This window comes from Ammodytes marinus (assembly GCF_949987685.1).
Source record: "Ammodytes marinus genome assembly, chromosome: 20".
Lineage (NCBI taxonomy): Eukaryota > Metazoa > Chordata > Actinopteri > Uranoscopiformes > Ammodytidae > Ammodytes > Ammodytes marinus.
In genome coordinates, this window is record NC_137224.1 from 9,813,292 (window position 1) to 9,831,383 (window position 18,092).

The 18,092-nt window shown below is 41.0% G+C and overlaps 2 protein-coding genes across 4 annotated transcripts; one reads left to right on the forward strand and one right to left on the reverse strand.

The window, feature by feature from the left end:
* Nucleotides 1-39: 39 nt before the first annotated feature.
* On the forward strand, nucleotides 40-5,576 carry becn1 (beclin 1, autophagy related). 2 transcript variants are annotated; one of them, XM_080049331.1, is made up of 12 exons: nucleotides 40-137; nucleotides 412-540; nucleotides 670-734; nucleotides 1,101-1,159; nucleotides 1,334-1,424; nucleotides 1,570-1,706; nucleotides 2,143-2,337; nucleotides 2,478-2,624; nucleotides 2,861-3,010; nucleotides 3,183-3,243; nucleotides 3,350-3,492; nucleotides 4,619-5,572. In XM_080049331.1, exons 2-12 carry the CDS (start codon nucleotides 414-416, stop codon nucleotides 4,785-4,787), a joined length of 1,344 nt encoding a protein of 447 aa, XP_079905457.1. In that variant the 5' UTR covers nucleotides 40-137; nucleotides 412-413; the 3' UTR covers nucleotides 4,788-5,572. The 2 variants fall into 2 exon arrangements, with proteins under 2 accessions (XP_079905457.1, XP_079905458.1); XM_080049332.1 differs by having other exon boundaries at nucleotides 58-137; nucleotides 373-540; nucleotides 4,619-5,576.
* A 132-nt stretch (nucleotides 5,577-5,708) lies between these two features.
* On the reverse strand, nucleotides 5,709-17,305 carry LOC307267110 (serine/threonine-protein kinase tousled-like 2). Of its 2 annotated transcripts, XM_080049329.1 has the most exons (21): nucleotides 16,806-17,305; nucleotides 15,432-15,526; nucleotides 14,248-14,319; nucleotides 13,797-13,869; nucleotides 13,525-13,562; nucleotides 13,186-13,278; nucleotides 11,552-11,659; nucleotides 11,044-11,136; nucleotides 10,679-10,789; nucleotides 10,295-10,431; nucleotides 10,053-10,205; nucleotides 9,580-9,646; nucleotides 9,351-9,448; nucleotides 9,171-9,252; nucleotides 8,981-9,072; nucleotides 8,755-8,844; nucleotides 8,298-8,467; nucleotides 8,062-8,200; nucleotides 7,748-7,859; nucleotides 7,532-7,639; nucleotides 5,709-6,737 (listed from the first exon to the last, which is right to left on the reverse strand). In XM_080049329.1, exons 2-21 carry the CDS (start codon nucleotides 15,522-15,524, stop codon nucleotides 6,576-6,578), a joined length of 2,091 nt encoding a protein of 696 aa, XP_079905455.1. In that variant the 5' UTR covers nucleotides 15,525-15,526; nucleotides 16,806-17,305; the 3' UTR covers nucleotides 5,709-6,575. The 2 variants fall into 2 exon arrangements, with proteins under 2 accessions (XP_079905455.1, XP_079905456.1); XM_080049330.1 differs by lacking the exon at nucleotides 13,186-13,278 and having other exon boundaries at nucleotides 5,717-6,737.
* Nucleotides 17,306-18,092: the final 787 nt, after the last annotated feature.

Below are 18,092 nucleotides of genomic sequence, written 5' to 3' on the forward strand. Positions count from 1 at the left end.
CTCGTTCGCACTGGAATCTGACGTCACATCCGACGTAAACAACAATACGGAAGTGGAAAAAGAAGTCCCGAGGTGCAAAATGTAACAGTCATGCTGAATCCAATTTAAAAGTGATTTCTTTTTGACGACGCGTGCAGGTAAGGATTATTATGTGATAGTTTTCCTTTTTCACAAACGGCAGTGAGTCCATCTTAACCTTATACAACGTCGGCGTTTGTTACGGTCAATTTAGCTGCGAGGCTAATGTTAGCCAGTCTAGCAGCTATCTAGCTAGCCTAGCAAGCTATATATCATAGATAGTATATAAAAAATATATATATATGTAACGTTGACTTCCAGACTATCCCACTTTAACATTTTCGCTCTTTCCAGTGTGCTTTTTCGTTTCTTGACTTGTCTTCTCTTCGCTAGTAATGGAGGGCTCCAAGTCGTCGAGCACGACCATGCAGGTCAGCTTTGTGTGTCAGCGGTGCTGTCAGCCGCTCAAGCTGGACACTTCCTTCAATGTGCTCGACCGGGTCACAATTCAGGAACTTATTGGTACGTTATAGCGATGGTAATCAATCATTGGTACTGGGAAATGTACGTGAAGTTTGTATGGTAATGTGTTTGCGCTCTCAATCTGTCATGTAATTACTCTTCATCCCTATCCCTCTCTCCCCTCTTCAGCTCCGTTGGTCACAGTGACCCCCAGCAAACAGGCTGACAGCACTGACGAGGGGACAGTACCAGAGGTCGGTACAGCAGAAAACATAGATTTGAAACTGATTAGTTTTATTATGGCATGTTTACATTTGGGACTTTAAGACAGTTATATGAAATTTACCACTCATACTTATATAACTATTTATAAGTAACACAATGTCAAAAGCTTTTTGTCAAAATCAGTGAATATCTCTTTACGTTGCGCTACCTGTACATACTGTGTGTGTGTGTGTGTGTGTGTGTGTGTTAATAAATACCCTTGGCCCTGTAAGTGGGCATGTGGCTAACTACTGTGGGCCCCTTTGTTTACATACCCTTTGTTTACATTACAGTTTACAGTCTTGGCAAGCAAGCAAACGCATTTGAGTCACAGAATTGGATTTTTTTTGTTCCAGGAGACCTTTGTAGAAAACAAGCAGGATGGAGTGGCAAGAAAATACATCCCCCCAGCACGGTGAGCGCTTAAGGCTTCATACAGTTGGTTAAACTGAAAACTGTATGCAATACGTTTGTTGACTATCTTTTGGTTATTATGAAATGTTCCTTTGTCAAATGAGGTTGGAGATGGACTTGCAAAAATGCAACACATCCTACAAAGTTGACTGAGCTGTTGAGTCTTGTTCTGCAGGATGATGTCCACAGAGAGCGCCAACAGCTTCACACTGATTGGAGAAGCGTCTGATGGAGGCACCATGGAAAATCTTAGTCGTAGGCTGAAGGTAAGGTCACCTATATGTCGGTTAACTCTGATTATCAACTTAGGCTGAACTTAAAACCCAGGGACACCATGTCCTTATCAAGACAGTTTGTTAGTGATGTTACCATATCGACTGACAATTTTCTCTCTGATCCGATGCGACCCAGGTGACCAGCGACCTGTTTGACATCATGTCGGGCCAGACGGATGTGGACCATCCGCTGTGTGAGGAATGTACTGACACCCTGCTGGACCACCTGGACACGCAGCTCAACATCACAGAGAACGAATGCCAGAATTACAAGTGAGTTAGCTTGAATTCAATTAAGAGAGACTTTTTCAAGAGATGGAAAATGCTGTTGGTGTCACCTGCTACAAACTTGCTGATTTTAAATGTCTACTTATGTGCGGTTTGTGTAATTAGCATCATTTAAGGTGGAGTCGGGGGATTCTGGAGAATACTTTTTGTTACAGTTTTTATTTATTTTTAAATCAGTGAATTATCTCATCACGATCTGCTACCTGTACGGACTGTGTGTGCTGTGAAAAAAAATCTGGTGTTAACACACTGCCTAGGCTCTTTAAACGTGCACGTTACTAGCTACGGTGGGCTTCCTACTGCACACACAGTATGGACAGGTAGCGGATTGTGAGGAGATATTCACAGAATTTGACAAACAATAAGACAAAGAAAAACTCCACCTTTTTAACTGCATGTTGATGTTGACATATTTGTTCAGGCAGTGTCTGGAGCTGCTGTCCCAGCTGCAGGTGGAGGGAGAGGAGACGCTGCTGGCTGAGCTGCAGCAGCTGAAGGAGGAGGAGGAGTCTCTGGTCCAGGAGCTGGAGTCTGTGGAGGATCAGAGGGCTGCCGTGGCCCAGGACCTGGCCCAGAGCAGGACACACTCTCTGCAGCTAGACACAGAGGAGCTACAGTGAGTGTGTTGTGTGTGTGTGTGTGTGTGTGTGTGTGTGTGTGTGTGTGTGTGTGAACAGGTGACAAGTGCTTCATACTAAACGATACAGTAGCTTAAGTGTTTTTTGGGTCTATTTTTTACCACTTTGTGCTTAAAAGGTACCAGAAGGAGTACAGCGAGTTTAAACGGCAGCAGCTGGAGCTGGATGATGAGCTGAAGAGCGTCGACAACCAGATGCGTTACTGCCAGATTCAGCTGGATCGCCTGAAAAAGACTAACGTCTTCAATGCCACGTTTCACATCTGGTACAGACACACACACACACACACACACACGCAGGGAGACCCACGCACGGACACACTCAAACACACTCTCTCACTCAGTCACTCTCTCTCTCACACAAACACACACACACACACACACACACACACACACACACTAAGGATAAATGCTTCATTTTTCTGACTTACCAAAATATGATATATAGGCTTCCGGGACTAAAAGAGAATCTATAGAATGGTTTGTTTCTGCTTCCGTCCAGGCACAGCGGCCAGTTTGGCACCATCAACAATTTCCGCCTGGGCCGATTACCCAGTGTGCCCGTGGAGTGGAACGAGATCAACGCGGCGTGGGGGCAGACGGTGCTGCTGCTGCACGCTCTGGCCAACAAGATGGGGCTGCGCTTCCAGAGGTGCACACTCAAAACAAACACACGTTTGACATTATATTTTCCCTCAATATATGCATCTTTGAATTGTCATTGCGAACGTTTTGTACTTTTTCCCCCCCGTTATGTTTTATGTTATTCCACAAGCCGACATAAAAATAAACTCTAACGACACCTCTTCTTCTTCTCTCTTCAGGTATCGTCTTGTCCCATATGGAAACCACTCATATTTAGAATCGCTGACAGACAAGTCTAAGGTAACGCACACAGTGTCCTTAAGCCCGGCTCGCCCATTAGCATTTAAACACATCCTTCAGACTCCAATCCTATGCTCTTTTTTTTCTGTCTCCTGTGCTCATCCAGGAACTTCCTCTGTACTGCTCCGGTGGCCTGAGGTTCTTCTGGGACAACAAATTCGACCACGCCATGGTGGCCTTTCTGGACTGTGTGCAGCAGTTCAAAGAGGAGGTGGAAAAAGGAGACACAGGCTTCTGCCTCCCGTACAGGTCAGATACCTGCACACCAGCAATCCATGTCAACATTTTCGTATTCATGCTCATTAACCCCGGGTGGCATCGTTGCAGCCATTTGCCATGAAGCTGTAAATATTCATGAAGTTTGAATGCAACTTCTAGACCATTATCTCTTAATTTATTCTATAGGGGCTGGAGATTTGTCTACTCTGATGGTTCTATTGAGGCAAATAAGGGACATTTGGGAGAACTTTGGCTATACGACCTATTGAATTATTAAAGCATGGCCTCCAGAATAACATTTACTAACACACTTTCTTTTGTAACTCGCCTTAAAAGTTGAATCCGTTGTATTTGAGTTAAGCTGTTGCTTCTAGCTGTTGTAAATGTAACTGCAGGTGCTTCTGGACAAGACTTTCTTTCAAAAACATAGTTGACTGAATGAAGTCAGTAGATTGTCAGTTCTTAACTGCACAACACTTTCTCTGTGTTCTGATCCAACATTGTGACCCAGAAGTTATGAGAAGTACAGGCAGAGAGTCTGTATCGCTACAGCATTGGCACTCGGAAGGGACAACATTCGCCCAGGCATGCCTGCTGTGTTCGATTGAACACGGAAATAGGGAACTTCCAACACAACCTTTTTCATAAATTGTGGGACCTAGGACCATGTCTTTATAAAAACAAAATGAATACAACGTACAGATGTACTGGAATGTAGATATGATAGTAGATTAGGTCAGATAGTATTACTGTGCAAATCAGCAAATACAGGCCCTTTCATCAGTGGGTCATATGCTCAATCACCATTATTTTAAGTCACTATTTGATAGATGTGAACTTAACAGACAATTGAATAGATGGTTATTCTACGGATTACAACTTTAAAAGGCTCACTGTGCTCGACTGCACAGCCTAACTCTGTGGTCCAACTAAGAAATTGACACTGCAACCTGCAAAAGCCTCAGAAATGTAGGAACCCTCTAGCCTGGCATTCCCAGACCTGCCACTAGGCGCTGGCAAATTAAATTTGCTGCGCCTGAAATCAGGGTCTGGATTTCCAGGCTAGGAACCCTCTGGAAAAAATATTTATATTGCTCTCTGCCACAATTGTATTGTGCTCAATGAACTATATTGTTTATTTTTAATCGATTTTCAGGATGGATGTGGAGAAGGGCAAGATCGAGGACACAGGTGGCAGCGGAGGCTCCTACTCCATCAAAACCCAATTTAACTCTGAAGAGCAGTGGACCAAGGCACTCAAGTTTATGCTCACTAACCTGAAGTGGGGACTGGCATGGGTAACCTCACAGTTCTACAACAGATAAACGTGCCGGACAAAGGCCCCTCTGATGAGTAGATTTGAGTGGGAATCTCACTTGGCCAAAGAAAAAGAAATGGTTCATACCTGCACCTTTTCACAAGTCTTTTCAGTATAAGATAACAAACATTGAGCAATATCTAGATCTTCAGTCCAGATTGTTTGTGTTCTCTACAAAGAGGGGACAGCTTGTATCTTTGTGCTGGGAAGTGAAGATTATGAATAGTGAGCGCACTGTGGGAACATCAAAGACTGGCACAGGTTGTAGTCATGTCCCTTAAACAAAGCAGGGTAGCAATATGTTAGTATAAAAACTGCTTGTCTTTTATTTTATTGTTTGCTTCAATAGTTATTATCTGTCTTTTCTCAGAAAAAGCTGAGTGTGAATTGAACATATCAGACTAGAATGTAATTTAAAAGAAATCTTAACCCAATTCAGATCTAACCACTTCAAATTTGAGATATTCCTCCACCCCCATTACAGCACAACCCTTGACTCACTGTGCAACTCTTTTTAATTAATATCCCAATTAAGCTGTAAGAGTATGATGTGATAATTATGGTCAAGGAAGGAATTGTAATAGATAAAACACCGTTTTGTATTCCACATTAGTGTGTCAGTATTTCATTAACCTTGAATGAAGTAATTACATTTGTCACTTACATACATTGCAGGTTAACAGTTATGTTTAGAGCTTCACCGATACAGCTTCTTTGTGATTATACTCTGCTGCACCACCACGTTAATTTGTCTGTTGTAGATATGATGGAGACTTTTAATGGTGGGATATGAGTTAATAAACATGCTGTGAAAAAAATGATTTGTGTGGAGAAGATTTACTAATAAGACTAAATGGATTATTTTGTGTTTTTAAAGCGTATTTGCCAACTGACCTTTCCCAACTCAAGTATGATACCACATTTTACCAAATGTTTTTAATGGTTTCTTAATTATGTCTGGTTAATTTCATCTATCATCACAACACGCACTCATAGTCAGCCCCCCCTATAAGGTTAACACAAACATTAAAGGGGGTACATTTCTTGGAAAAATATGGACTTAATTAAAAGAATAAGCCGACTTCCAGTTATCCTGTAAAATCTTTTAAAATAGATTAAAATCAGTAACTCTTTCCAGAATCAATCCTCTTCTGCATCGTCATATTCTTGAATATTTGCCATGTCAACAAGGCAGGCCTTGCACTTTGGTCATCAGTCAGTCCTTATAACTCATTGGAGCCCTTCCTAAAAGTCCCAGGTTCAAACCTACAGGGATATGTATTTTAAAGTGACCAAATAATGTCATAGATGATGGGTCTTAAGCAGAATATAATGAAATGTCATTAATGCTGCTGCTTCTTTAAAACCTTCAGCAAAGTTCAGGCAGATCTTCCAACGATGGCATCCTTCATGCCTGTCAATTGTGCAATTTTTTTTCCAGGTGCTTTTACTATTATTCATGTAAAGAAGCCCCTTGAAATGAGCCAAAGTTTTTTGTGTTAGTGCATGCATTTGGGCAAATCTTTGGGTTCTACAGAGCCCATAGCCAGAGATTGGCCCTTCATTGTTACCACTTGGATGACAGTGGTGGAAACGCTTACTAACACATCACCACCAAGTCATTCATCGTTTTGGTTTCATTCACACATTAATTATCCCTTTTCTAATCATGCTCTCTGCTCTCTCACAATCAAAAGAGCAAAAGGATGGCTTTCATCATGTGTGTGTAACGTCCTCCCGTGGCTTTTTTTTTTTTCCCCCACTCGGGTTTTATTCCAGTTCCTTTCAGCTAGCTTCAGTCGGAGGCACTGGTGGAGGTGGAGGGAAGAGGAGGGGCCAGAGGTGTGCTGCTGCCCACGGCTTTTCGAATAGGTGGCATTAGGAAGGTGTCACTGGCCAACTGCAGCACGTCCACACGGTCCTCCTTGTGATAAGCCAGGCAACGTCGAATGAAGGCCTAAGAAAGGAAAGAGGGACTCTTTAGAAAAGGCTGCAAATCTAAATCTGAATGACTCCTAGTCACCTTCTACTAAACAAGCCTTAATAAGCATCCAATACGTTTAAAGTCAAGAGGGATCCCTTCCTGTTTAAAGTAGCAATTATATCACATTTAGGAATACAGATGTTATTTCATGTGGCCTTAAAACTCAGCAAGACACTGACTTAAAGGTCACATATTATGCTAAATGCACTTTTTAAATGTGTTCTAACATATCCATGGGTCCACGGTGTGCCTAGAGACTGCCAAAATATAAAAAAAAATAACAATCTCTCCTGTTCTCACTCTCCCCCTTTCTGAAACCCCCACCCCTCCCCCCCAATATACTCCAGTCCGAATTTTCCCCTTTTCTGACCTCACAAACTGTAAAGCCAGAAGCTTCCACTTTGCATTCCACACCCCTATTTCTTATTGGTCCACGGCCCTGACAGACAGAGGGCGAGGCGTATCTGGCTTCGCTTCCGGACAGGGGGCGGGGGCAGCTCAAAGATTGTATATTTACGAGGGGAGCTGCAGCTCTTTTTTAAAAATAGGCCATTGTGAGATTAGCTGAACATCAGCATAGTACAATAAATTATCTGAAAGTTTTTTTCAGCAAACAATTAAAGAAAAACATATTAGGGACCACTAAGACCATATAATATGGTGTATAATAGTACCGAAAAGTGTATAATATGGGAGCTTTAAGTGACACAGATTGATGGGAACAGTGCTTTAATTTGATAGCTGATGAACAGAAAAGACTTGCACACCTTTGCTTCTGTGGTGACCACAGGTTTGGGGGGAAACTGCACCTCAGTGGCTTTTAATATGGTGTTCTCTTGAAGGATATCCTGCTGCGACTGGTTATGACCGAACGGCTGGATGGAGGGAAAAAAGGGAGACGGTTGACCGAGAGCTATAATTCATTTATCACATTGATGAAAGAGAATCTGGCAACAAAATCCCTGTTCAAGAATGCAGGTTACCTTTCGTCCATATAAGCACTGGTAGAAGATGACCCCAACTGACCAAACATCCACCTTGTTGGATATTTTAGGGGGCTCCTTGCCCACCACAAAGCACTCGGGAGGCAGGTACCTGTGAGGCAAACAGTCACAACATGGGATTTAAACAGGTTCTCTCTCTATGCTTTCTCTTAGCATTGCACCCTTTGAACAATCTTTTGAATGAAGAGCAGAAGTGGAATTAGTAAACAATATTTCCCTAAAAAAAGACTGCGCCTGTCGTAAAGCCCCATTTGTTGCTTGGTTACTAAATGCTGTGAAATGTCTCTATGTACCAGTAGGTCCCCGCTCCTTGTGAAGTCAGCTCCATGCCATCTGCGGAGCTGTAGCTGTCATCATCCATAATCTTTGACAGGCCAAAGTCAGTGATCTTAATCTCTCCACAAGCTGTGCCGTTAACCAACAGGATGTTTCCTACAATCAGAACAGTACCACAAGATGTCTGTAAGCAGCATTGTTTTTTTCTGAATTAGAATGAGGACAAAGTGACAAACTAAAACAGTGTGAATACCTGGTTTGAGGTCGTAGTGGATGACGGGTGGGCGAATCTGGTTGAGGTACCTGAGGGCGTTGACAATCTGCATGACAATAGAGCGGCCCTCCTTCTCAGGCATTAGCTTATTTTGCTTCAAGTAGAAGTCCAGATCGTTGCCTTCGCAGTACTCCAGCACTGTGCAGAACCTGCCAGAGGTGATACAACAGGTTGTTTGGAAATTTTCCAGTAAAAATAACTGCAGGTTCAGGTGATAATTCTCTGTAGGTTCACCACGAAACTAGCGACCACTTTCAAATTGTCACAACGTATTCACATTGCCATTAGATTAAAAAATATCGCAATTATAGCCACTTTAAACAACTTTTGGCTGCCTTTTAGCACTACACTATGTTTAGCACTTAATTGTAGCACATATATTCACATCTATAGGCCTACACATTTATTGACACCTCACACCTGAGGATTCACTTACGAGTCTGTTTCGAGTGAAAAATAGTCGTAGAGTTTGACTATTCTCGTGTGGTCAAGTTCTTTGTGGATTCTGTACTCTCTACAGGCGTGTCTGGGAAGAAATGAAAAGTTGAGTGACTTAAAAAAAAACATCTCAAGGTTAAAAGTCTTAATCTTAAAAAGGTTGCCCGTGTAAAATGATATTATTGATCAAAAAGAGCAAATGCAGTGAACAAAGGTTCACTCACTTGTGGTAGTTTTGCTTCTTCTCCTCCCTCCAGTTCTTGTTGAGTTGATGGATTTTAATGGCCACATACCTTTGCTCTGTCACATCAAAAGCCTGTAAAAGAAAAACATAATAAGATTATAATCTTTAATGTTCTTATTAAAACGGGTGAGCATAAAGAATGGAGGACAACTAAAATGGCACATTCTTACCTTGAATACTTCACTAAAGCCACCTCTTCCAAGTAAATGTAGTAGTAGATATCGGTCATTCAGCATGGGGTGGTCCTTAAATCTACAGAGGATAACTTTTTTTAAATATTTGGATTTTTCAAACAATTTTTTAAGTTAAAGTACAGTACATGGTGCAATATGCACAGAGATGACACTTACTGCGAGTTGTCCTCATTATGGATTCTCTTCAGCTCCCGAATGTGCACGTTTCTTACTCGCTCCAAATGCTCCAGCTCTCCCTGGATCTCTGCTTCTTCCTGCACAGCAACCACACAATTCTATCACATACCGCAGGAACAATTAACTGTAGTAATAGGTCACTAAGCAGTAACTGGTACCAAAACAACACATACATAGAAACAAACTCCTTCATGTAATGAACTGGTACCTTCTTTAGATGACCGATTCGAAGTTTGAAAATCTCCTCCTGCTCATGATATTCTGCCAGTGACAGCCTGTATGAGGAAAAAATGACAACAGGTTGTTGCTTGAGGAAGGGGGAAATATGCTATACACTTAATTCATATTGAATGTAAATAGACAGAAACAAAGTAACAGAGAGCCTCATTATGAAAGGGTTATTACAGATAGGTCCATAGAAGTGCATATTGTGCAACTCAATATGAGAAGATTTTTTTTTTTGGGGGGGGGGGGGGTTCTGGGTCAACTTGAGATTCTACTGTTTAAATAAAGCTTCAAATGTCTCAATCATCACATACTATTTATTATCTATCAGCATGTCTTTTATAATAATTGTTTTAAGCACTAAATAATAAAACAAGCTATAGTACAAATAGCAGGACAAAAATCTACCATCACATCTACTGTGTAAGGTCCATTAGGCCATGCTTGTGCACTTACGCTTCGTTCTCCTGGCCGTTGCTCCTGCTCTTTCGTTTATTCTGTTCGAAGCAGGGCGGAGGCGTCTGGGCCATGGAGGGAGGTTTCCTCTTCCCTAGCAGCTTCCTCTGCCTCTCTATGTCTTCCCGCTGGGAGTTTATTCGCCCTTGCTGCCTGAAACATGCAAGAACAATCTAGCGTCAACATTCCTGTAAGCAGAATGGAGTGGGAAAAAAAGGTTTATAGATTATTTGCATGCTGACTTGATGAGGTTCTGGAAGGCGTATCCATCTGTCCACTGCTCGGTGAAGGAGGCTCCGTGCCGTACGGTAGTGAAGTGACCCAGACGCAGACGGTCCTGCATGCTCTTGTCCCTGCAAGCCCTCTTCTCCTGCTTTGACTACAACCAAAGACATGAATTAAAAATTGTTCATGGGAAACACACAACTTCTTTACTAAGAGGTTTGTAACAGAAAATTGCTGTTGCCATAATAATCACTATGAAGTGCTCAGATCTATCAATTCTAAAAGGAGCAGTTGTTTTGGTTTTCACATTGTTGGAATCAAATGTGCAATTGCTTGAACAAGGTAAAATAAGCTGTCTCTCTCAAGCAAAAATCTTTGTGCAAATGCATGTGTTCACCCACCTTCTCTACGAGGAGCTTCTTGCTCATGGTCACACACTTGTTAAGACGCTCCTTGTAGCGCTCCAGTACCTTCTGCTGCTCATCTACCTGACGCCTCAAGTCACAGTTGGCCTGCAAAAACAAAACAAAAAAAACATCATCACGCTGACATCTTATCCAGATAACATCAAGAACTCAAATCGTTTTTTGTTCTTGGACTGACACAATGCAACAATTATCTGCTGACATTTACACCAAATGTAAATGAACGAGACAACATTCATGATGAAACCATACTGGTGCAGGTTTATTACTGGGTTTGTTGTGGAAAGAGGTAGCACATCTATCTAGATTGTGAAGTGATTATTAATATTTTCTTATCTTACCCTCAGCAGATCGTCTATCCTCCCCTCCTTCTTCTCCAGGTCAGAGTTCTTGTCTTTCTCCAGCGCTGTCAGTTTCAGTAGCGTCAGTTCTGACTGAGGGCAGAGACAACAACAACAAGACCGTTAACACCTTGGCGAACTCAAATGATGCAGACACCCCCTCAGTGTCTTGAATATTAGACTTAAATCCTAAATGTTGACCTTTAATTAGGCTCATTAATATAATTTGCGAGGATAGCTTGTCGTGCGTTGAAAGTATTGTGTCAGAATGACTGCAGTGATGGTGGGAGGACCTTTCAAAGATTGACCTTTAACTCTAGCATACACATCTTGAAAATTGGTGTCATTTTTTTGTCTAGCAAAACAAGGTGTGAACTTGTGTTTTCGAAGTCAAATAATGGCCTCTGACATGGCACTTTTTCTAAGGAAGACGCAATTAGTGAAATAAATCCACTTTTCACTCAGATAAATGAATAGGACAAAATAACCAAAACAATTAAATAAATACCTGGATGGACTTGTGTGAGCAGCTGTGTGTCGGTGCTGCCTTAACGGAGCTGCAGGATGAAGAGTCTGTGTGGACTGAGCCTGTGGAGGAAGGACTGCCTTGCTGAAACTGCATAATAGAGAGAGACAGAAAAAGACAACAGGGTCAAATATGACAGCAATGTGGTACAGACAGCATGAGGGAGAAGAAAAGAACAAAGGAATAGAGAGATTTGTATTTGTAAACAAACACACATTTCTATATTAACTAATGCTAACTTGTCCATTCCAATACATTGAAGTTGGATAAAGAAACTTTCTCTTCTATCATTATTTAAGTGATTCTATTCTCAAAAGGTATTTTACTGTCCATTAATGATAAATGATCAAACTGCTTACAATAGGTATCATTCCAGTAACATTGGATAAGAAAAGAATGACATTGCTTTATGAGACTAAAATGATTAGGAAAGGGCAGGTAATTATAAAGTGCTGTTACATGTCTCACTTTTGATGAGCATATGTTGTTAGCACGTTGACCTGAAATTGTATTTCTGGGATAAATATCCCTGTACAACCAAATTCATCCCTGCTCTTAGCCAGTAATATAACACTTATTGAAAACAATGCATACAGCTGGTAGGCTACCTAAAAACCCCATGATGTCTATTTATTATGGCAGAAACAAAAGTGGTAAAAAAACTGTATTAAGTAGTGAAATGCGTGACAGCGTTGCTCAGAAGAGAGTTTGGACTAGAAAGCACAATATGAAAGCCGTATTCAATGAATCATGTCTTAGATTCTGTCTTATCCTGTAGTCAAAGTTAATCCTCAACAACCCTATCAATCTCCCACATATTTTGTATATAGTCCTTTTCGTATGGGACGCTAGAAGTCACCGATCAATCATAACCTTTTAATTTAGAGCCCTATTATTGTAAGAAGCTCTTTACATACTGTAGCTGTTAATTGTGATGAGGAAAGACGATATCTCAACATAGAATGAATGAAAACGGTAGGTGAAGACATTTTTAATTAGAAGTTTCAGTATTTGGTGATAATAGACAAATGCAATCAACAGTCACTAAAAGTGCAGGCACCAATTTCACATAATGTACGCATGGTTCTCCTGAACTGCTCCTTGCTTTACTTTGTAATAAACCTGCAACCAATGCAACATTTGAAAACATAACCAGCTGTGAAAACTTTAACATTAGCTACGGTTTCTCTTGCCAAAGGTCGGGGTTTGTCCTACCCTGATCCTTCCCGGTTATAAATGCCACAGACTCACTTGTTCTGTCACAACTAACCCACACAATCAGAAATGTTGTCACTGTCAGAGCTTGTTTTCATTTTCCATTAACTAAAAAGAAACATTTCAATAACTGAATCTTGGAAACTCAATGGGTAAAGGAATCAATTGGCACTACTGATCCAGTCATGTATATATTGTAGAAATGGATTAGAATTTTGGTAACATGCCTCTTAAACCCGTTCCAATAACCAGGAACCCAAATCTAAGAGAAAATAAGAAAAGATCCATATAACCAATTTATGAATATAATCCTAAACAGCTGCTAAAACCAACAGTTGATCAACCAAGGTGAGCGAGCCAAAGCAAGGGAGAGGGCTATGGAGGTGGATGCTGGTGCTCACCAGAAGGTTAGATAGTGAATTCTGTGGAGAGGAGCGCACCAGCACAGGGAAGCCCCGGGCAGGACTGGTGCCAGAGCCGCTGCTACCAGCAAACTGGCCACAGGGCAGTGGACAAGAGTGTAAAAGACACAAGACAGAAAAATAGAAAGATAGAAAGTAAGAGTTGTTATTTAGGAAGAATTTGATGAAGGACCATACTGGCACAATCGGAATATGAGGGTGAGAAGACATCACAAAAAAGTGCGTGTGGAGTTGTTTGAAACAATGCAGAGCAAGGAGACAATTCAAAACTCATTACCCAGGACTAATACATATCATGTCAATTTAGTTTGTACTCACCTCAAAATAATCACTTATCTTGTGCCCTCTTCCTTTTCCTACAAAACAAGGACATGTATAAGAAGAAGTAACAAATTCATACAATCGTATACAGTGTTCCTAAGCATATGCATTTATTGATGCATGAGAATGGCTGACCACAAATGCAATTTTAATATGCATAATTGCATTCCAACTACATTATTGAAAATGTTCACCGATTACTATTTAGAGCCAATAGAGAAGTGAACAATTTCTGATCATTAGGAACTGTATCCGTAGGTACCACTCACCCTGGCTGTTGCTGTCGTGGATGTCTACTTTTCTCTTTCTTCTTTTCTGGTCATTGACTTTCTTCTCTGGTGTCTGACATGAGCAGAAAAGAAAAACAGCTTGGATTAAAATGTTTACTTCACTAAGTTTATTCCGAAAACCACTAGAATATAATGGCGAAAAAACTAAACTGACAAATCTAAAAAAGGCAATATTTGCCAAGCAGAATTTTGATTTCTTTGACTCTTTGCCTTGCACTGTCGTCTCCCGGAAAGAAGGTTCTGGGTTGGAATCTCGGCCACTTCACCATTATGTTAGCATGCACCACTGTATACAAAATACTTGAGGCCAAATCCTAAACAATCACTAGTTAAAGTACAGAAAGTCAGGAAGTGAACACAAGGTCAAAGGACCTGATGATGAAGTCACATTGACTTGGTCACAATTGAACTGACTCTTTCCCAAACCCACCTCCAGTTCCTTGTCGCTGAGTGATCCCGCGCTGCACAGAGACTGGTTGGATGATTCACTGTTGGCTGCACTCTGGTAAACCACACACACACACACACAATAACCGTGATTGATTAATCATGTCACATGCACATATGCTGTTCTATTGATAAATGTGGACGGCGTACTCATATACCAAAGAAGGTTGCCTCTTTTGAGGTCTATTGACTTTGTAATGCAAGTAAACTCGCAAATCTGACAAATGATATTACTTGGCAAATTAGCATTCAACTTTAACATACTCCACTCCTTATATATCATTTGGTAGAAATACCAGCATACGCATCTAACAGGTATGGCTCTAAAATTATTGTCACTAAGCGAAAATGCTAAAATCAAGAAACTACAGTGAGAGTTTAATAAACTCCTGATTAATCTGCAAATCTTCAGTTCAAATCCAATTGGTAGAATCAGTTTGTGTCATGCAAACCATTCACGAACACCTGCACAGTGTGATGAGACAAAGGAGAAACAGCAGGCTAATTGAAGCAGTAAGCTAATGCTTTAAGGCCTGCTGGCTCTACGCTGCTCAAGGTCACACATTCAGCCAAGACATTTTTACTTATTCTCTCTTTGAACATGTATCGTGGACATGTTCAGAGTAATGTCTTGAATGGTACCTTAATAAAACATTTACTGTATTAAAACAGACTGACAGCCTTAAATAATTCACACTCTGACAGCACAGGGAAAAAGGCATGACAATTCATCTCAAAGCACACTACAAGCCGGAGTATGGACGATACTGATTGCTTTCTCAGGGGTTGCCATTTTCTCACACAGTAATACCCAATCCAACAGCAGGGTTGCAGCACAGCATGCAGCCTATGCTGCAAGCTTCTGCTGCGGTGCCATTTCAGTGTCTCCACTGAAACAAAGAGATGCTGGCTAGCTCCCATGTCAGCCAAGACAGAGCTTGTCTTGTTTTAGCTTTCGCTCGGGGAGATAGGATCATTTCACCTGGGGGGGGGGACAACTCCTGAACACAGAGCATCAGTCAATGCTTGAAATAGAGAAGACTTCCAAGCTTTCCAAAATGAAGGATTAACTGAGAAAACTGCAAGCTGCTGTTTTGTATCTCCAAATGTATTTCAGCAGTGACAGATAGAAACAAAACAACTATTAAGCTATTAAGAGACGCCTACCTTGGTCACACCAACTCCAGTGAAGCGAGCCTCAAGCAGTTCCTGCCTGCGTGGGTCCAGGCTTATAGCCTGGCTGTGAAGTCCTTCCATCATGCCTAGAAAGAGAGACACAAACGGTGAATGAAATTGGAACTTATGTGGACAAGATGGGTTAAGTTATTGTCACACAAGACAAGGATGACTTCTATATGTCTGGTCAGCCAATGTAACACTTTTCCATGGACACAAAGCAAACTTTGTTTGATAGCTGTATTTGCTAGCTTACTGGCCTTTGCTGGAAAAAAAACTTTTGAATAAAAAAAAATCCTCATTGGATAATGAAAATCCTAATAATGGTATTTTTTTATAGCTAACTTAACAAATTGGATAAGCAGGGGAAAATTGCTGAAGATGCTGAACAATGACAAAGAGGAGGGAGGGAGGGAGTTGGGGCAATTCTATCACACTCTGGAGCATATGTAAGCTAATAATGTCCAGAGTGTGAATTCCTTTATTTTCAGATGAAGGTCTGGGAATGCTTTGCAAAGTGGATCTCTTAACAATGACAAATCATAGAAGCAAAGGGAATGAGTAAGTGGAGCTGCTGAATCTGGACATTACTGGTGAGGGAGGCAATTCTCCCCACTGACACTACATTACTTATTTAAGTCAGACATTAGGCAGAGGGAGCAAAACATGAATCAAATTCAAAAGAGCTTTGTTGGCATGAAAGAAAATTCTATCTATCTATTATCATCATAACCATATGAAAAAGCAGGGCTAGACTTCCTTTTCCCATTAAGAACTCGTGTATCCATCAATTTGCAATGGATGGAATCATCTAATGGTACATAGGTTTGTTTGTGGTGATGATAGTCACTCAAAAACCCAAACAATTTAAAAACTAATTGCAATCAATATTACCCAGATTTCCCCAGGCAGCCAACATGAATAATTTTCCTCAACAAGCGTATCAAAACAATGCCGGCCAAGCAAATGTTACATGGGCCTGCCTAAAAAAACAACAATAATAATACTATTAATATGTAGCTTTGTGTCAACTTTCATGACAAACCATAGAATTAACTTTATTAAAGTTCTGACTTCATGAAAGTGTTATTGACTGACGAGAAGCTGTTGACTGCGGCCAGACTTGGCTAACGCTAACTAGCTAGTTAAGGTTTGCAAATGCTACTATGCTTATAAAAACCTTTCGAACATTTTAAGAACCGTCACGCTATTGTTCATGAAATAACCGTAGAAGTTAGACAGATGTAATGAGCAGTTAGGGTGTTACTAGTTGCTAAACAGCTATGGCTACTTAGTTACCTAAACTAGCTAGCGTAAAGTTAGCCAGCAGGCTAATGTGAGCGTCGGCTGCAACCAAAGTATTACCTGGAGAAATATTTTTTCCACAGTCCTAGACTAGATGTTGTCCTTCCATCTGGTTGACAACGAGCTTCATAGCAACTCCACGTCTCGAATATTTCAAATAAAGTTGTATGAATCTAGTTATCAATTTATAATTATGTCAAATTCAGGGAAAGACATTTGTTAGCTTAGCCGATGCTAGCTCACGGGAGCGGTGCGGCGGGCTCCTGCTGGTGTCATCCGTACAGGAGGCCCTGATCCTCGGGGTTTCCTCGTCCGTCTTGGTGCCCCTGCACGGGCGAAAACCTGGAGCTGTCAATGCTCTGAAGCCTCCTTTCAAGTGTTTTCACATTTCTGCTTCACTCGGTCTCTTTTTCTCTATTGTCATCCCCGAGTGACGCAGCATCTACACCTGGAGGTGAAGTTCAGCCACCTTGTTATAATCCATTCTTTAAACTGTTAATAAAAGATCATCACCCCCCTGCAGCCAGGCCGCACAGGGCTCCAGGGACAGCTTTATGTGATACTTCCAATTCGCTTGTTTAACAGATAATGTAGGCTACGCTCCTCAGGTCAACGCATACTGAAGTCAAAAGCACTAGACTACCAGGCAGCTGGGCCCCCAAATCCCAGGTGCATTGTTCACCAGTAAATATTTGGTAATTTCACAAATTTCTAATTTGTTTGGGGGAATTTTCTACTTCAAAGTGGCCTGCAATAGCCTATCAACTAGGTCTTCATCCAATTGTTTTGTGGGGCCACAATATAGGCCTGTGTTAAGCTTATTGCTGTAAGTCTACTTTGTTTTTGCAACTTTCCATTTGGATAGATAAAATATTCTGTCTTTCAAACCCATCATAAATTATAATCTAGCTAGCCTACATACAGTAGGCCTAGATGCTGAATGTTCCTAAAGAAAGTTGCTTCATGTTTAGTAATTGACACACAGAAAAGCTGGGGTCAGGGCTATTTCAGGACAGGATTGGTTGGTCTCTGGGTGTTTTGACATTTGAAACAGGCAGTGCTTGATTCATACTGTAATAGGCATACATAATGCATGCTTTTGCTGTATCTGTAACATGAATTCCTTTTTGCTCACTGTTCAAACACAGAGGGGTTTTTATGATAAATTAACGCCAATGGACTATCAGAGAATATATGATACCGCTGCTTCAATTATTGCATTCCAAAAATCCCCATAAATCATAAGCTATGGATTACTTAAACATGCATTTTGTAACCTTATAAAGTATTTAATTTTTAAATATCATTTTCCCTCGGCTTACATTTCCAAGAACTAAATCACAGCAA